Source organism: Leuciscus leuciscus, assembly GCF_965113295.1.
Source record: "Leuciscus leuciscus genome assembly, chromosome: 2".
Classification (NCBI taxonomy): domain Eukaryota; kingdom Metazoa; phylum Chordata; class Actinopteri; order Cypriniformes; family Leuciscidae; genus Leuciscus; species Leuciscus leuciscus.
The window spans coordinates 26,506,702-26,527,002 of NC_138726.1; the positions used below are offsets into that span (position 1 = coordinate 26,506,702).

Genomic DNA, 20,301 nt, shown 5'->3' on the forward strand with positions numbered 1-20,301 from the left:
AAAATAGAAAAAAATAAAAGAAAGAAAGAAAGAAAGAAAGAAAGAAAGAAAGAAAGAAAGAAAGAAAGAAAGAAAGAAAGAAAGAAAGAAAGAAACGATGTTATTTTTGTGTTTGCAACATAAGACAGCCCACCTGTAATGTAAAGGGTTGAGAGAGTGTGTGTTGTGTGTATTGAAACACACAGGGTTTGGGCGTGTGCTGTGGCTCTAAGCTCCCTCTTCTTCTTCTTCTTCCCCCTACACACACAACACTCTCTCTCTAACACACACACACACTGCTCGCTCGCCTATCAGTCGACCCACACCGGCAGCTCGTTGTTCGATGTTTGTGTTGCTCGCATCTGCTTCAGCGAATCTGTAGCGCGCGAGAAGAAGAACAAGAACAACAACACGAGCTGTCTAATGACGAAAATAGATGAGAGCAACGGAGCATTGAGGGGAGCAGCGGGAAGGATGTCGACATATTATTGACTTGTGCTGAGTGTCGTCGAGACGAGCGAACAGCGCCGTGGATTCTGTAAGTACTAGTCCAGCTGCTGTCTTTCTATGCTGTGTGTCGTGCAGGAATAACAGCAGCAACAAAATGTTCCTTGTAGACGCTGGACGGAGTAATTTTTTTATAAAAAAAAAATTGCCATCAAGGCGTAAATCATTTCACCAGCATCTCGAAACTGAAGAACTACTCCTGTAGTGAACATGGAAAACGAAACAAATGCGTCAAATCAGTGCGCGCGCCTCTGAATTCCATTCATTTCTAGTTCGTTACATTGTAGCGAGCTGTGCAACTATATTCATATAGGCTACATACAGCGGTATTGCGTAGCTACTATGGACATAATGGTCGATGCAGGAGAAATAAGTTGATTTAAACCAACAGAGCAAGAAACGTTTTTATAAAGACTAGTTTTTGTAGCCTACTCGAGTCTTTACGTTTTTGAAACTTATGTCATCACATAGATTGGTTGCCATTGTATTGTAGGGCTAGCAGAGATCCACTCACTAAAATGACTACGTTGTTTACATTGCGCATCGTCTGAAAAGTCAATAAAGGTGATGTCATTGCATTTCAGCGGTAATGGGAAAAATGAAAGGGATTTATTACACATATACATAGCCTGCCTACACACACACACACACACACACACACACACACACACACACACACACACACACACACACACACACACACATATATATATATATATATATATATATATATTATAGTGTGGGACTGTGTGTGTTTTTAAAGGGTGAGGTATCCTACCTGGTACAGTGTGATCACTAATTTTATTGGCAAAAAAACCTGTTTTGATTCGGTAATTAAAAGTTGTTTTGCCTGACATGTGATCCAGAGCCTAAAAGCAATATAAAAGTTGTAAATTTCACAGGTAAGGCTACATGACAGGTGGAGGAGCTAAAAATAGATTTTCAAATGGAATACTTGATGCAGTGTCCAGTGACAAAGCTGAACCTGATGGCTTGACTGATGCTTTTTAACAGTGCACAGAAATTCAGATGAACCATACTTTATTTTTTTCTCATTAGCAAAGAATAGAATAGTTGTATAATACGATTTATTTGACTCATATTTGGTTACTTTATTAACTGCTCCATGAAAAAAAAATTCACAAAAATGGTTTAGGGAATACTTTCAGATAAATATTCAGAAAAAAAAAATCCAAGCACATCTTGATCAGCTGTTATAGGTTCTTTGACATTTATCTTCTCCTGAGGATCCATCATTTATTAAGTAGATTGTCCGAATTTCAAATCTAGTTTGAAAGGGATAAAATTACACAGGTTATGAGTGAAATAGATTTTGCGGGCACTGAATCAAACATTTTAACTAATAACACAAATAGATCACTATAAGGGAAAGTCCTGTTGACAAGTTTCCGCTGCAGCCCAAAATAGAATTTTTTTTTTGTCCAGTGTTACATCACTAGACAAGGGTAATTTTATCTGTCTTAAATATTGTCAGCAAGACAAGTGCTTTACTCCAGGAAGCACTACTCTTCATGGATGTTGACTGGAATCCCCCCTTTACTTTTTTATTGTCAGTTGTCAAACTCCCTGTCAGTTCTGTTTCCTTGTAATCTTATTTTAACCTGTTCAACAGACTGTTTCAAGTGTATAAGTCCTATAATGATTCATTTTATTTAAAAAAATCAAATTTCCTTGTTCCTTCTTGGTTTCTTTCAGATTCTGACTCCGCAGCAGTGAGAATGACAGAATATAAGTTGGTGGTGGTAGGTGCAGGTGGTGTGGGCAAGAGTGCTCTGACTATCCAGCTCATTCAGAACCACTTTGTTGATGAATACGACCCAACCATTGAGGTAAGCCTAAAGTCATTACCTTTGTCTCATATGTAATAGTTTATTATATGTTCAGTTATGAAATTCAGATGGCACAGGCTGATAGGTCCTTTACATGCAATCTGCAAGCAGTTACACCATCACCACATGGCACAAGCTGTTTGTTCTCTGCTGATCCTGCCGCCAATGAGATTGCTTGCCTAACATTTAAATAGTTTGGTTCATTGTATGCTGTAAGCTGGCCCTGTAGCGTGCTATCAGTGTTCCTCTGAAACCCTCCACCTCCCCCAGCTCCTCCTGTCTTGATCTGCTATTAGATTTATGTATGTCTGTTCATGCAGCAGCATATCTTACGTGCGCATGACATAGTGTCTGTGTATCTATTGGCAGTAGCAAGTCCATACTTGCTCTGCAGCAGCATAATAGATCTAGTCCGCCAAGACCAAATACATTAACATTGCCATAATCAATAACATGCCAAAACTTCTTAGAGAGTTCTCATGATTGCAAAAAAACATAGAAATAGAAAACATAAAAATGTAATCTGAGGGTAAAACATTCGCCCCACTTTGGTCAAATAATCCACAGTTTCCACTTTCTCTTTATTAGTAACAGAATATATTTCACTGTATATTGTAGTGTCAACTGAGCAGTAAGAGAATTCACAATTAGAGCTGTCATGATTCCTCGATTCAATTTGAGTACTCGATTTAAAAAATCCTCGATTGCAATTTAATATGGTTTAATATAAATATATATATATATATATATATATATATATGTGTGTGTGCTTTAATTATTTAGATGCATGTAGGTTATGTGCATCACAGAGCGGATCCATTCACAGTAAATGCTGCTCCACATGAACTGTTATCATTTACATGCATGGAGAGCATCTCACATACCATCTCTGCATATGCTGTGAGTTTGGGTTGCTTATAACGTTCATCTGGGAACGCAATGTGCGCCATTTCATCAGATTTGAAAGGTAAATAATTTATAAACCTACGCCAACACAGGAGAATACATCAATATGTTTCTAAATATGCAAACTGTTCATCGCTTGAAGTTTGCATGTTTTGATGTCCACATATTCTTGTTCAGGAAATGACAGTGGTTGTAGCATTTCTATTGTAAAGAAGTGGCCAAATATGTAAGATTAAGTAAACATTTCAATTAAATGCACTTTGGCCAATTTTAAATGAGGAATCTTGATCATACTGTAAAGTGTAACAACAACAATCACCAGGCGTTGGCGCCCTCTTCAGGCATTTGTTATAATAAATAACGGACATAAGATGATTGATTAAATTATGTATATCATGTATTTTAACAGTGTTATTCTATAAAACCATGATACTTTATTTGAATCAAATATTATTGCCTCTTACATTGGATCTTTCTTCCTCACAGGACTCATACAGGAAACAGGTGGTGATTGATGGAGAGACGTGTCTGTTAGATATCCTGGATACTGCAGGTCAGGAAGAGTACAGTGCAATGAGAGACCAGTACATGAGGACCGGAGAGGGCTTTCTCTGCGTCTTTGCCATCAACAATACCAAGTCTTTTGAGGACATTCATCAGTACAGGTTAAATGATAGGAAACACATAAAAATACATATTTTTGTTTCTTATAATAAATATCATTATAAATGTGGATTGTTTGCACTGCTTTTTAAAGGGAACAGATTAAAAGGGTTAAAGACTCAGATGATGTGCCTATGGTGCTTGTGGGTAATAAATGTGACCTACCAGCACGCACTGTGGACACAAGGCAAGCCCAGGAACTCGCCCGTAGCTACGGTATACCCTACATTGAAACCTCAGCCAAGACAAGACAGGTTAGAAACATTTCAGCCAAATATATTCTGTTGTATAACCAATCATTTTGATAATACAGTATCAAGCTGTCCTAATTTCATTGTATGGTTGAATGTATATAACTGAATGTATATGTGCGTGTGTTTCTGATTAGGGAGTGGAAGATGCCTTTTACACACTCGTCCGTGAAATCAGGCAGCATAAGTTGAGGAAACTGAACCCGCCAGATGACAACGGCCAAGACTGTATGAACTGCCGCTGTGTGGTGTCATGATCTGGTAAATTCCTTTATTCTGTTAGCTGGTGGCCCTATTATGCTTTTTTAGATGTTAATAATAATAATAATATTCATGTTGTGTGTAATATAGCGATATACGATAAATTAAGTTATGTCTCCTAAAAGAAAGAACCGATTCTGAAGTCTTACTTCCTCCATAAACCTATGTAGGTTTATAACAAATTTGCATGTTCATTGGCTACCCGTGAACCACATCTACTTTGACCCGCCCTCAAACACTGTAATTGTTGCTGAGGCCTGGAAGAGTTTGGTTCTTGTTGTCGACATGTCGAGATACTATTTTCTGCTCTGCGAAAGCAAATCCACTTTGCATGCACTTCCAATGAATGAGTCCATGGGCTCGAATTGATACTGTGTATACAAGTGGAGGAGGTGAAATTCTGAAATAGTAATGGGCATTTCGTTTCCAACACACGCTGTAAACAGTAGACCAGGGGTGCCCAATCCTGCCCCTGCCGATCGACTGTCCTACACAGTTCATCTCCAACCCTAACGGCTCTCAGAAAGGAGGGGTTTAGAGACCATTTATAAAACCGTTTCAGACACTGTGAGAAAAGAGGTGATGCTACAATGCATATATGAGAAAATTAAAGGGTTAGCTCACCCCAAAATTCTGTCATTAATAATTACTCACCCTCATGTCGTTTCAAACCCGTAAGACTTTCGTTCATCTTTAAAACACAAATGAATATATTTTTTATAAAATCTGACTGATGGTTTGGAACGACATGAGGGTGAGTAATTAATGACAGAATTTTCATTTTTGGGTGAACTAACCTTTTAAAGTGTTTTTGTTGTTGTTGTTGTTGTTTTTTTACCTGCGTGTAAACCAATTGTAGCAGACCTCCAAAACAAAATTAGGAACCATTACAATATAATACATGGGGCACTTTAATAAATGATCCAACCATGGCTATATGACATACATCTCTCAATAACATAAATATACAAGTATTCATGAATAATTGAACAATTGTGTAGTGCTGTACATGTTTACTCAGTTGTCTCCTTCTCTTTGCAGTGAAAGTGCATGGCGTGGCTTTGAAAGCAGTGCAGCCCTACAGACCACAAACACTGCAACACCTACACAGATGCTGGACGTTTAGAGCAGACTGTGTAAAGGGAAATCTTTATTCTGGCAGCCCTGCAGTCTTCTTAGGGATGTTCCCATCGCTCTCCTTTACTGGAGAGGAAAGAAGTTGTACCTCATTTTAATGGTCTCAACACTGGAGTTGCTATACGACTGGATGAGCGCTGTCACACTTAAATATATTTACATTAAACAAACTATTTACTCTTAACTGGAAGTAATAGCTCAGAAAATAACCTCTCATATTGATTTGTCAGATGTGTATGTTAGAAAAACACTTTACGAGATGGGGAGGAGAATTACTACATCAGTTAGATTAGCATATGTCTGGATGTGAGGAAGATTTGTATTGTCATTTGCTTAGAAGAAGTCTAACCTAATAAAATGTACATAATTCATTACATTCTCTTGCAAAGAGAATAGTCATATGCAGTGTGTGTATCACAAGTTATAGTGCAATAGATTGCGATTAGAAGGTACATCTCCGATAGGACATGCTATGGAATCGCATTTATTCTTTGTTAGCCTTTTTGTATGTGAATGGCCCTCAGGGTCTTTGAATTGTGGCTTGATTTAAAATCCAGATGTGATGCTTTTCATTTACATTATTAGACAAATGCATCACAAATAATTGCATTGGCTAAAGAAGACAAATAAATGAAGGTCTCTTCAAAAAAAAAAAACTGTTCTTGTTGGAAAATGAATGCAAACCTACTATAAACTTAAAAGCTTGGACTGAAAAGCTTTTGTTGATATTGCCACTTGCCAGCACTGTGCAGTTCCCATGTCCAGGTTATGCTTGAAACGTTTGTCTAATCTTCAAATGCATTTGTCCCCTTTTACCTTTAGGAAGTACATTTTACATGTTTTGTGTCAATAAGGAGTAATATACTTCTATCAGACATCAGATTGCTTGTATTATACACTTATTGTAAATCATCATGTAAATTCATCATTACTATAAATTATGATGGGACCATCTCTATGTTAGATTTCAAATCTAAACAAAGGTCTTTCAATTTAATTTATGTGAATCAGATGAACACCTAACAGTGTCTTTGACTAGTGGTGAGTGTCTTCTCTTTCTGGCTGAAATTTGATGATTTTGCTCGATAAAGATTGCAGAGTGTTTTGTTCCTTGAAGTCTATTGATTGTTCTCAAGGACGTACATGGGCGGATATGATTCTCCCTTTAAATCACATGTCGGTAGCTATGGATATGACCTTCGAGGGTTTCTATCAGAATGCTGTGGGCATCAAGATCGTTTTGATGGATTTAGCTACTCTGCCACAGAGTAGGCCTAATGTGGGTTTATCACGTGGTGTGATGGCTCCCACGACTTAATGAATATTGTTGTACATTAATATTGTTAATGTCCATTTTCCATGACACTCTTATTTACATTATGTAAAATACACAAATACATGACCTCGAATTACATAGGACCTCTATGTTATTCTGGTTTAAACATGTCATAAGCAAAATGCTGCTACTAAATCATTTTAATGTTTTTTTTTTTTTTTACAACAACAACAATAGCAGAACACAGCGTTATAGTAGCGTTCCTACAGAAGAAATTGCAAAAGTCTGTGTTGGCTCTGGTATTTAAATAATTCGATTTTTTTTCTTATTTTGTGTCTATGGTGTGAAGGCAACACTGAATTTCATTTTAACAATCTGTCATTATAGTTTTGTGCCTACCATTATGATTATTGTGTAAAGAAAGTGTCAAATAAAGAAGCTTGTTTTGATTTCCTGAACATCTGTTTTACATTTGAATATTTAAATATCTTTAAAGGTCGAATTTTACCTAGTCACTAAATCCTGAATATGGATTTTTAAAGTTTAAAAAGTATTATTGTAGCAAAACTGTAGTAAAGTAGAACCTACACTTCAACCAATGAAGTGCAACTTCTGAGTTATGCGTCATCAGTCATCTGACCGGAAGTGAAGTAATGCAAGTTCAGCCGAGATTTCCTTGTTTGTTATGGATGCGATGATTTGGTCTTTATGAGTTTACATCCATAACACAACTATATGATTTAGCTGGTAAACGCTGTACAATCTTTTTTTAAGTAATATATTAGTTCATAATCACTGTAAACATGACGACAATGAACGAAAATTCTCTACGGAAAATTCTGGCGAAGGTAAGTTATGTTAAACACTTGCGTACCAGAGATGTTTACAAAATGTTTTACGTGATCTGGGTAATGTTTTTCTGTGTACACAGATTTATAAATACAGGGATCTGACCGCACGCGACTTAAACGTGACGTCTCACTATAAAGATCTTAAACCTGTGTTGGACAACTACGGTAAGACTTACTGTTGCTCTAAACTTCAAACACACTTACAAATGTTTAAATGCCGTTTTTATATTTTAAAGCACTTAACATTTATTTTCAATAAAGATAACATGAACATAAAAAGTTCGCTAGGTTTCAATTTGGCAGTATTAAGTTATTTATACTTTTGTTTTCATTTTTAATTATATGTATACCAATTGATATCAGCTCAATTTGTACTATAACTATATTTCCCTGGCCTGCACTCACTCAGCATTTTATTTTTTATTTTAGTGTTCAATGATGGCTCTACCAAAGAGCTGCTGAGTCTCACAGGAACGGTGCCAGTAAACTACCGAGGTATGGACACACTCTTTCTCCACTCTTCAGACTGCCTTAAAAACGATCCAGCTGTATCCAGATGAATAAAGTCCTTATGTTGAACCCTTTTCCCTATTTAATATTTTCCTCTTCTATAGGAAATGTGTACAACATTCCCATCTGCCTGTGGCTTCTTGACACGTATCCCTACAACCCTCCCATCTGTTTTGTCAAACCCACAAGTGCCATGATGATAAAACCCGGGAAACACGTTGATGCCAATGGAAAGATTTACCTCCCATTCTTGCATGAATGGAAACCTGTAAGTGTTTTTTTATTTATTTTTTATCTTTGTATTGTTTAATTCAGGAGGGCGTAAACTCATGCATCTTTCATTTGCTTTGGTCTTCTCTTCTTTAGCCCCAGTCTAATTTGTTGGGACTGATCCAGGTGATGATTGTGGTGTTTGGAGAGGAACCACCAGTCTTCTCACGGCCCAGCACTCAGGCAACTTACCCAGCTTTCCCGGCAGCAGGCCCACCTAACAGTAAGCATATACTTGTGTCTGGTTGTTTTGGTTCAGCGCAGTATATTGGATCTGATAGATAATGCATTTTAAGATTTAGGTTAGCATTTGACTTCGGGCATCAGCAGTAATTATATCATTTAATTTTTCTTTCCAGCTTCCTACATGCCAAGCACACCAGGCATGCCTTATAATCAAGGACATCCAGCCAATTCAGGGTAAGTGCTTTCAGTGTGCAAGTCACAAATCTTGACCATATGGTCTACCATTTGACTATGTACACAAAAGTTGAAAGTTGTGGGGGGTTTTTTGTGGAAAAAAATTATACTTTTGTGCAAGGATGCATTAAATTGATCAAAAGTAACAATAAAGACATTTATAATGTAACAAAAGATAATCAACTTTAAATAAATCCCAATCTTTTGAATGTTCTATTCGTCAAAGAACTAAAAAAAGATGTATAGAAAACAGTTATTTTAAATTGTAATAATATTAAAATATTACTGTTTTTACTATATTTTTGTTCATATAAATGTTGATGAGTATAAGAGAAAAAAAAACACATTTAAAAACCGTACAGACCCCAAACGGTAGTTTATTTCTCAGACATCTGCCACAGATCAGTGCTCTTGTTACGTGAGACAGCAAAAACATAAAAATGTTCTCATCTGATTTGGGCCTCTTTCATATGAGACTCTAAATATCAGATATCTGGTCATCTGACCTATGTCTAAAGACTTAAATCCGATCCCCCTCTTATTTCACAATATTCCATCATTGACATCCATTGTAACAGAATATTTTGGTCACACTTTATATAAGGTGTCCTTAACTACTATGTACTTATCAAAAAATAAATAGTTTTGGTGATACGGGTAGGTTTAAAGGGTTAGTTCACCCAAAAATGAAAATTCTGTCAGTAATTACTCACCCTCATGTTGTTCCAACCGCGTAAGACCTTCGTTCATCTTCGGAACACAAATTAAGATATTTTTGATGAAATCTATATCGTTAATATAGTCCAAGTGACTACAGTCAAGCGACGAGAATACTTTTTGTGCGCAAAAACAAACAAAAATAACGACTTTATTCCACTATTCATTTCCTTCTCTCTGGGCCACTAGTTGGTTTGCGTAGTGTTTTTGCGCTGCGCGTCACACACATGACCAGCGTCGGCCAATAGTGAGCCTACGTGGTGACGTGTAACACAGACGCGCTGCGCAAAAACACTTACGAGGCCCAGAGAGAAGGAAATGAATAGTGGAATAAAGTCGTTATTTTTGTTTGTTTTTGCGCACAAAAAGTATTCTCGTCGCTTGATATACTTAAGATTGAGCCACTGTAGTCACTTGGACTATATTAACGATCTCTTTAATAACTTTTCTGGGCCAGCAAGTTTGGGCCCCCTAGCAGCCTACGGAGAAGTTATCAGCTCTCAGATTTGAACGAAGGTCTTACGCGGTTGGAACAACATGAGGGTGAGTAATTACTGACAGAATTTTCATTTTTGGGTGAACTAACCCTTTAAGGGAGGGATTACAGTGTAAAGTGAGGGTCAACAGTGTAATTACATGCACGTATTTTAAAAAATAAGTACAGTGTAAGAACATGTTATGTATACAATAAGTACATTGTATTAAATCATTCATTTAAATGGTAATACATGGTAGTTAAAGACACTTAATATAAAATGGGACAGTCAAGCATGCATTTTGCAGCAAAAAGACATTTATTTTTATACCAGCATTAAAAGATTAGAGCATAACGCTGCCGGAAAGTGGATATGGAGGGCCAGAGTTGAGAACCCCTGCTGTAAATCAAAATACACACTTGGTGAAAGCACCATAAGTTTCTCTAGAGACTCGTGAAAATCTTGCTATACACTCAAGGCTGTTTTTTTGGCACAAATGAAACAACATAAATGAGTAGGAATTAATAATTTGATTAAATTAGTGAGCAGAATTGGCAAACAGTATTTCCAGGAGAGAATAGCAGGAAAATAACGAACTTCAGACGAATACGGCTGTAATTCACAATACATTTTCTGAACAAATATACTCTATAGGATTCCAACTCTTTTTTTTTTTTGTAATGAAGGCTTAACCAGAATATAATCGTGCTAGATCTCTTTGAAATTGCGGCTCGATGCTCATGCAAGTGTTCCTATAGCGAATCATGAATATAAACATAATTTCCTTCTTTGAAGAATTATTTGGATTCACTGGATTAAAAAGAGTTAACAGTGTAACTACAAATGTTAATTAAATGCGTTAGATGTAATTACAATGCACCATCATGTATGAACATTGTAAGTATATTGTATCAAATGTTTAACTTAAGGCCACCTGATATAAAGCGTGACCATATTTTCTTTTCTGTCTGTCAGGGGATTTCAGGGCTACCCTTATCCTGCAACAGCTTCTGGATACCCCTCTACCGGGTCCTCTCTCTATACCCCGGTGTCGCCTGTTACTACAGTGGGTGAGCAATAGTAGTGAAATCTCAGAAACCAAGAATCAAAAGAAACTAATGCATTTCTAATCTTGTATCTGTCTCAAAAACAAGTACACTACCACTGGGGTTAGTAAGATTTAAAAAATAAAATAACTTTTTTTCAGCAAGGATAGATAGTAAAGTAATTTATAATGTTATCATATAAGATTTCTTAAAACAAATCCGGTCAACACACTCACAGCGCTCTCCCAGCTAATTTGGTGCTGAGAGACCTATGTATCAATCCAAAAATGCAAAAAAGGTCTGCACTCTAAAAATCTTTTATTGTAAACAGGAGATAAAGTTAACAAACTTTCGGCTCTTTGCTTTCCTCAGTGTGCACACTGACGAAGGCAAAGTGCCGAAACGGTTGTTAACTTTTGTTAACTTTATCTCCTGTTTACAATAAAATATTTTTAGAGTGCAGACCTTTTTTGCATTTTCAAGGGGGAAAAAATGCATCATAGTTTACCATGGATCATAGTTTTCAACATTGATAATAATAAGAAATATTTTTTAGCACCAAATCAGCAAATTAGAATAATTTCTGAAGGATTATGTGACATGAAGGAAAATCAGCTTTGCAAATACAGGAATGAATTTTAACCAGAGCTGCCAACCCTCACGCAGTCACCGTGAGACACACGCAGTTGACACTTTTCACACGCTCTCACGCCACACATCCATTTTCTCACGCACAGAAAAATCGGGACGCAAAGAGGACACGGAGACCGACAGACTAGACAGAGAAGGTTACTTATGATATTAAAAAAATCTCAGCTCTCAGATTCTGTCAATTTTATTACGAAATTCAAACAATAAATACCGTTTTGGCGCTTGTAAATGTTACGTGACAGATCCCTAGCGGCACGTGACCCGATCATCTCTACTAGCTAATAGTAAATAAACACGAATGAACACTGTTGAAAGATACAGTACAACTTACCGAAATGTATATTCCTCATACATAATATCGACCAATCAATCAAACAAAGGGGTTAATAAAACAGCTGGAGAACAATTATGTCACATAACATTTACCTCAGGAAAGCCATTTAATGACCATAATAGGCTATAGCACGTTAGTTGGCTAGAAAAAAAGAGATATAGAGAGTATTTTGCTAAATATGTGTACTATATTACATATTTATTATATTTTTACTTACAGTATATCATTAAATAAAGTTGTTATTATAAAAAAAAAACGCATTATATTTCATTTGAGTTATTTGTAACCTTAAATAATACTGCCAGCTGATAGGGCTCTCTGTATGTTTACAGCATTAGGTGAGTTGTTTTTTTCTTGAGAAAAATTAACGCCTATCTTGTGTACCTAATATTTAAAAGTACTCAAAAGTTGGCAGCCATGTTTAACATATATTCAAATATAAAACGGAGTAAAAACGTTTGGCTCAAGGTCATGGTGCAAACTAAGGACCCTAGGTTGAAATTACTCTGAACCATCCCTTTAAACTGTAATACTCCTCAATATTACTGTTTTTACTGTATTTTTGATCAAATAAATGCAGCCTTGTTGAGCAACTTAAGACACTACTTTTAAGAACATTAATAAATCTTACCAACCAAAAACTTTTCAACGGTAGTGAACAAACTTATTCCAAAAAAACTGTACTTTCAAACCTCTGCAAATATTTTTGCTGTGTTTCAGGGCCCACTCGTGATGGTACCATCGGAGAGGACACAATCCGTGCATCTTTGGTGTCTGCGGTCAGTGACAAATTACGCTGGCGGATGAAAGAAGAGATGGATCGAGCACAGGCAGAGCTGGATGCCCTGAAAAGGACAGAGGAGGACCTGAAGAGAGGCCATCAGAAGCTGGAGGAGATGGTGACCAAACTAGACCTGGAGATGGTACAAGAGAAACATTCATAATTGTCCAGCTACAGTTGAAATGAGCCAAACATTCTGATTTGTTGTTGATGATACCTCAGATAATAGTGATTGAAGCTTATAACACTACTAATTTATACAATCTAATAAGTCACTTTTTAACTAGGTATCTGCCTGAAAGCGTTGTACTATTAAATATTTTATAAAATGTAAAAATCAAACATGTTCTTTCCATTGAATCACAGGCTGATGTGGACAAAAACATTGACACCCTCAAGCAGAAAGATGAGGAGCTGACTGTTGCCCTGGAGAGAATGCAGAACCAATCTGAGGACAATGACCTCGATGATGTGATTGTGCCGACCGCTCCTCTTTATAAGCAGATTCTGAACCTCTATGCTGAAGAAAACGCCATAGAAGACACTATCTTCTACTTGGGAGAAGCGTTACGCAGAGATGTCATTGACTTGGATGTCTTCCTCAAGGCAAGTCAACAGCCCTTTTTGTCATTGTCTTGTTGAAGCTAAAACACAATATTTTAAATATATTAATGTGAATATCCTGTTGTGTGCAGCATGTGCGCCTTCTCTCCAGAAAACAGTTCCAGTTGCGAGCCTTGATGCAGAAGGCCCGGAAAGTAGCAGGTCTCAGTGACCTGTACTGACCTGCCCAAATAAATCATTCTCCCTCTCAGTTATACCACGTGGTAAACTAAATCACAGTCTTTGTGATGTGAAAGGTGATTGTAATTTACCCAGGACCAAAACCCCAAATCTCTGTGAAACGGAGAGATTGAAGTTTACATTCATAGCATCTGTAGACAAAAAGTGCAATGAATACATCTTTATTATGTAAAAAAAAAAAAATATATAAATAGTGACCTTTAAGGTTCTTAACTTTGTTGAGAGGGAAACAAAGAAAGAAAATCAAACAGTTGCAAGATACATTTTTGCTCAGCTAAGGAGTTTAGCATAGCCTTATAAAAACAGCAATCGTTGCACTTTTTGTAACTTGTGCCTCATATACTTCTCAAGTGTCTTTTCAGGTAAAAGTAAAGAAGTATGGGAATTACATTCAATATGCTCAGCCTGAATGTTAGTCTTATTTGTATATTGTTTAATCTCCAAATAGTACCTGTAACTGAATAATTCTCTTAAAATCAGCACTTTGTTTTATTTTTAGATAAGTTAGTAAACCAATCTACTTTAACATCTCAGAATCTAATTGTATCATTGTTAATGCTTAATGCATTGAAGCATTTTTGCAGTTCTACTACAGTTGTTATGCTGCCAGTTTACATGAATGTACTTGGTTGAACTGCAAGCATATTATGCAGACATCTTCAGATTAAACTTGTATATCTATTTGATATATGATGTGTAAAAGAATGAAGGGAACTTTTTTTGTTGCTGCAAAGAATGTAACGGCATTATAATCATGAATGAAGTGTTTTGCTTACAATCACGGGAAACAAGGGAATTAAAGACCAAATTATTGTGCAGTGTGTCTTTGAGGTATGAGGGTATTTAAAATGTTTAATGAATATCTGTAATAAAAATTTAATAAAAAACTATTAGCTAAATCTGGGTCTGGTTATCTAAACCTCTTACACTGTCACAGTAGATGTCTGACATTTTTAAATTGTAAAATCCATAGTTATTCTGTATAATTTCAGACAGTTTTCAATTTCATTTATTGTTCTGTTAACTGCACAAACCTCATATTATACCTTGATCTGTAGTTCACAATGTTACTCGTTTTGCTTTGAACCAGGGCTGCCAAGGCTGTGGTTTTTCCCACAGAACCTGGGCTACTTTTAAACTCTTTTCTTGTGCGTTAAATGTTTGATAAATTGCATACATTTTTACCAGTGATAAAGCTGTGTTAGGATGATGATATTTTTGTGAGGGAGGGACAGTGGTAGGGAGCCTGTGCATGGCTGTTTTCATTTCCATAGTCTTTCCAGGATTGTTGCTAATGCTAGTAAATAAAAAATGTATCAAAAAGTCAATTACAAAATTATTGTATTATTAATATACATATATACTATAAACATACACATTTTTTTAAATTGAGATTGTAATCTAAAAATTGTTAATTTTTAAATGGTTCTAAAATATAGGATTTCCACCCCACCGATGGAATTTTCAAGAACTTCCCATTTAAAAACTGCTTTGTATACAATTGTTTTAAACCAATGTCTATCGTTAACAACTAGACTTCATATCTTTCAATACAGAGTGTTAGCACTTGACTGATAAATGTTCATCTTCATATGTTCCTTTTAGCTGTGATGTGTGACCTTGCATATTGTGTCTTGTGCCGCCTTCTACTCTCTAACACTCGCATACACACACTGCACCTCAGACTGTCTCTGTTCGACCATCGAAATTTCATTTCACAGATGATGGACTTCAGCCTCTAATCCAGCCGCTGTGAAGGAGGGTAGGACCGGTCAACTGTTTCAACTCTAATCAGCTTTTATTGCACACGGGAGAAAGAAACAGCCCGTCGTCGCTGGAACCTGTGCTGTTCGTGATTCGGGTTTGGGTTGAGGGTGACAGGAGATGTGTGGCTGCTGGATGTGATGTTAAATCTAATTCACTCATTGCTGCTAGGCAGTGATGTGTCAGCAGGTGGAGATGTTAAAGCTAATAGGCCTGTCATAGTTGCTAACCTCAATCACTAACCTTCATAACAGCCTATGCTCCTTTTAACCCAACCCTCTCTGCCTTTTCTTTCCACAATCTTGGTTGAAATTCTGATTTTTTTGTGCCTGCAGCGGTGCAGCTGCACTGACTGATAACCTTCTTGCGTCCTTTTTGAACCGAACAGATTACAACCCTTCTCAGTGTCTTTTATCTCAAAGGTGACAAAAGTCGAGTTTGATTTACTGAATATTTGATGTAGTATCTCAGATCAGGCCTGTAAACGCACAAAAAAAAGCCCACAGAGCCCACAAATATATTTATGGGCCTTAATGTGTCACCTTGGCATTGTCGATTTTTACTGGCCCATATGTGTGAGGTGGAAGAAACTGGCGAAGGTGTTTATTGGCTGTCAGGTCATTGCCGTCGCTCTCAGCTGGAGTGACGGCCGTAGCCTGCAGTGACAAGACATAGCTGAAACATTGATTGTCTGTTCAGTGGGAGGCCCATCGTATGGGAATGTTATATGTTTTCATCTTTCTGACAGCCTGTTGGCCTTAGTTTGAGAAAGTTCTCTAGGCAAAACCCAGGGCACAAGGGTTTGACTGAATTTGAACCCAGGGCACAAGGGCTTGACTGAAAAACATTAGTCATTGTGAAGGCCTCAGGATTTGAAACACACCCTCCAAACACTGAAAGACTGTTGGATTGATGGAAAAACAATGTAATTTGCGGTTGAAAGTAACCATAATATCAACATTGACTTCTCATTTTTTATGGAATATTGCAGTATTTATTCTAAATGGTTTATCCGTGCACATAAGCTAATTATTTTTCATTCATGTGCCTTCGTAAGCTTTGACAGGCCCCGACATGTAAATACTGATGCATGAAATATTGATTTGTGTTTAATCGATCCATCCATTCTCCCAACTGCTTAGTGTCGCTGGGATGCTGGATCCTTTCCCAGTGTTTTGGGCTGCAGGCAGGGAATCACCCTGGCCAGTCCATCACAAATTATTTCAAAAATGTACCTGTATATTATCTTGAAGCTTCCACTTACATATAAATGTACTAAACAATTGGCTCTCTAACACGACGACCACTGCTGCATTTAGCGGGAGTTTCTATATGAAATAAGATCGAGTGAATCCGAGGTGTGATACAAGAGACATTAAAGTATAGTGCTGGTGAATTCCGACCCCCTGACAATGGGTGTTTCTCAATCAGAAGGCTGCGTCCTTGTAAGGATGCATATCTTGGCGGCCACGTCATCAAGCTTCATCAAAAGATGCAGTCTTCGATTTGGGTCCTTCATTTGGCTTATTTTGAAGGATGCATCAAGTGTATCCTTCACGTCCTCCAATCAACCACAATCCTTTGCACACATTCCAATTTACAAAAAATAATTATCGGAAATTGAATTGGCACTGAGCTCATCCAATTTCATTATGTAATGGTAGACCAAAACATTTTTTGGGGGGGGGGGGGGGGATGAAGACACCTTTTCTGTTGTCTTGTTGTAAATTAATCACAGATGCAAAATGTGGAAACATTTATTACGCAGCCATGCGCAATTCCTAACCCTAGGCCGTTTCATTCTAGCGTTTAATGCTGAGGAGGATGCAGTTTCAGTCCAATTTTTTCAGTAACTTTCCTCCGTCTCATTCACTCGGATGTACGTCATTGCGTGGAACCCTTGCAATGTGTTTAAATGGAATGCCCTATGCCCTTGATCCATCACCGTTTAAACTGCCCTGTCAATCGTCTTGCAGTTGACGCGGAGAACTCTCCTCATGTGTTTGAAATTTGATTAATGATGCATTAAAAGTTAATGACCAAACGTATCTTTACAAAAGTTCACAATGCTGTTGCAGATGAAATATAATGTGGTTAACATTAAATAAATATATTTTCGTCAGGTTAGATACTGATTATTAATCACTCAAACCCCTTTAGCTAAACCTCTTAACCGTCGGACTCACACCATGTTTTTAGTTTTATTGAACACTTTTTAATTTATTTTGTAGTTCTCATCGAATCCTTATCCAATGCGCAGTGGGTTGTGGGCAATATTAGCCATTTCTAACCGGAAAAAGTCCGGGTAACTTTGGAATACTCATTTCAACATACTATGATTTGGTACACACTAATTCTAATTTCAGATACTATTTAGGACGGATAATATGCAAATAGGAATGCAGCAATAGAGTAGACTATTGCTAAATAAATAAACTTCCCTGGCCCACTTGACAAAGTTGAACACACTTCAGATTGGCGGCAGGGACTCCCCAGAGGGGAAGTTCTTAGGAAAGTTCGTGACTTTGATGCACCTCTTGATGGAAATAACATCACAATATTTATTTCCATCAAGAGGTGCATCAATTTTTGGTCAAGATCTTGTATAGACAATGCAAGAGTCGAGCACTTTGTAAAGTCTACTCCAGCACATCCCAACGACTTTCAACGAATTTAAGACTCAAAGGTGCAAATCCATGTGTGAAATTGATTCTTCATGTTCCCTCCCAACCATTCTTTCACAATTTGAGCCAGGCAGTGTATAATCCACCGCGTTCAAGTGGATTATATGTGGATAGCGCAGGGAACATTGAAGGGGATAGGGGGTGATTTCAGATACAGTTCTTACCATACTGTGGACTGAATGGTCAGGAATAAGGCATATCATATTGAATACTATAGAGAGCCGTGTAATAAAGAATTGTAAAAACAAAAGACAATAAGCACAGAGCCAAAGCCCACACTTTAGGAACAAGCAAGTATTACAGGGCAGAGGAGATGTGTTCGGCATTAAGTCAGGGGTTAACTATGTAGCTTGGGTTAATGTAATTGCATTGATTTGAAGGGACTACAATTGCAACACAGCATTCTGTGTTAGCCACTGTGCAATTATTTAAGCACTGCACACTTAATTATCTCTGTTTGCACCATAGTCTCTTCCTAATTACTAACAATTTGTGCCTTATGTAGTAATTATTTACCCCAGAAATTCTCTCTAATTATAATTAAGGAAGAGCAGTATATTTATTCTCTCCTAAAGCCTACTTTATGCACTTGTAACATAATGAGCTGCAGAAAAGTTGAGTTCTCTCTCATGCTCTTTGCTTTTGAGTCAGAGCGATGTATCTTATGATAGATACATTTACTGCTACTTGGCAACCATTTGATTTCAGGAAGTATCTGACAACTTCTAATGAAAGTTTACCGCATTTCCACCCGCAAATTGAAGCAGTCTAGAGTGCAGATAGAAAAGGTAAGCAGAATGCAAGGTCATGAATATTTAAATGAGTTGTATCTAGTGGATGAGTACACATGTCCTTATTAGGCCATTAATCTCGTTATTACGAGAAAAATATGTCGTTTTAACAACATAAGATCTCGTTATTACGAGAAAATATGTAGTTTTAACGACATAAGATCTTGTTATTACGACATAATTGAGGGGAAAAAATAATATGTATGTGGCAGCAATGCGTCACCATACTAACTTAAAGGAAGGGTAAGCAATTTTCTGAGCGCCTAGCAATAGCAAGTTAGCTTTGAAAGCATGAGATCCCTTCAGAACGCCTTCTTCAAAACATGAACGTGCAAAGCATCACGAGAGATGGCGTTAAACTACCTCATGTCTCAAAGCACATAGCCTAATATTACAATAATAATGAACATAAACACATTAACTGTAGGCCTATCACCTGGCTGCTGCAGATTTGGCGGTGATAATATTGCCATTGAAATACATGAGTCACGGGTGTACATCTCTTCCAAATTACAGTAGTTATGGTGTGAACGCAGCATAAGCTCATTGTTTTGGTTCAGGAGGAACTGTAAAAGGTGGTTGCGGTGCTCGGTGACTGACGTCTGTCTAACTCTGCATATTTAGACCACTTAACTGATTGCTATCAGGATATGTAGAGATTTTCAACCAGCATAACAAAAAAAAAATCTGGAACAAATAGCCTATACCCTGCCTATAGGTATTGATTGAAATAACACATTTTTTAAAACATTAAATTAATGTATTATTGTTACGGTTTAGTTTTTCATTCTGATTTTCGAAAAACTTGTAGAAGATACATAAATATTTTTCAGATCATCTTTTAATAATTTGCTTCAGCTTTAGTATAAATTATTTAATTTTGGAAACGTGTTGTTTTTATATAATAATGCATTCAATTATTCTCACAAATTGGTCTTTGTACATTGCATGGAAATGTATTTTGGAAAGAGGTTTTTGTTTATAGCTTTCGCATAGTAAAGAACTGAATTCCACATATCTTCCAGTGTCTACAAACACTGCACATCTAACTTTTTATGTTTTGCTTTAATTCTGATCAGAATCTGCAACACTGGTGAGTCACGTAATATTCTCTGGGAAATATAAACAACAATGCATGTAATATTTCAAAAATGTCTATTTTTATTTTATTTATTTTTTGCAACATTATATTTCTTTATTGTTGTGTGGCTAAATGTAACAAAAATGTAATAACAGTATTGGCTAGTGTTCCTTAATGCTCAGCATCCTTAATGCTCAGCAAAATATAAAAAAAATTTAAAAACATTATTCATGAGTGCAGATTGCAGTTCTGAGTGTCCTGGGTGTTTCAGGGATGTCCTGAAGAGGGCAT

General features: G+C 36.9%; 2 protein-coding genes across 2 annotated transcripts; both read left to right on the plus strand.

The window, feature by feature from the left end:
* The first annotated feature begins 208 nt into the window (after window positions 1-208).
* hrasb (HRas proto-oncogene, GTPase b) lies at window positions 209-6,210 on the plus strand. The gene is made up of 6 exons (XM_082150699.1): window positions 209-517; window positions 2,203-2,336; window positions 3,729-3,907; window positions 4,000-4,159; window positions 4,294-4,417; window positions 5,459-6,210. The coding sequence occupies exons 2-5, from the start codon at window positions 2,226-2,228 to the stop codon at window positions 4,411-4,413; spliced, it is 570 nt and encodes a 189-aa protein (XP_082006825.1). The 5' UTR covers window positions 209-517; window positions 2,203-2,225; the 3' UTR covers window positions 4,414-4,417; window positions 5,459-6,210.
* Window positions 6,211-7,475: 1,265 nt separating this feature from the next.
* On the plus strand, window positions 7,476-14,589 carry tsg101b (tumor susceptibility 101b). Its single transcript, XM_082161196.1, has 10 exons — window positions 7,476-7,678; window positions 7,762-7,846; window positions 8,111-8,176; window positions 8,296-8,459; window positions 8,558-8,684; window positions 8,821-8,881; window positions 11,050-11,144; window positions 12,826-13,028; window positions 13,253-13,492; window positions 13,582-14,589. The coding sequence occupies exons 1-10, from the start codon at window positions 7,634-7,636 to the stop codon at window positions 13,669-13,671; spliced, it is 1,176 nt and encodes a 391-aa protein (XP_082017322.1). The 5' UTR covers window positions 7,476-7,633; the 3' UTR covers window positions 13,672-14,589.
* The last annotated feature ends 5,712 nt before the right edge of the window (window positions 14,590-20,301 follow it).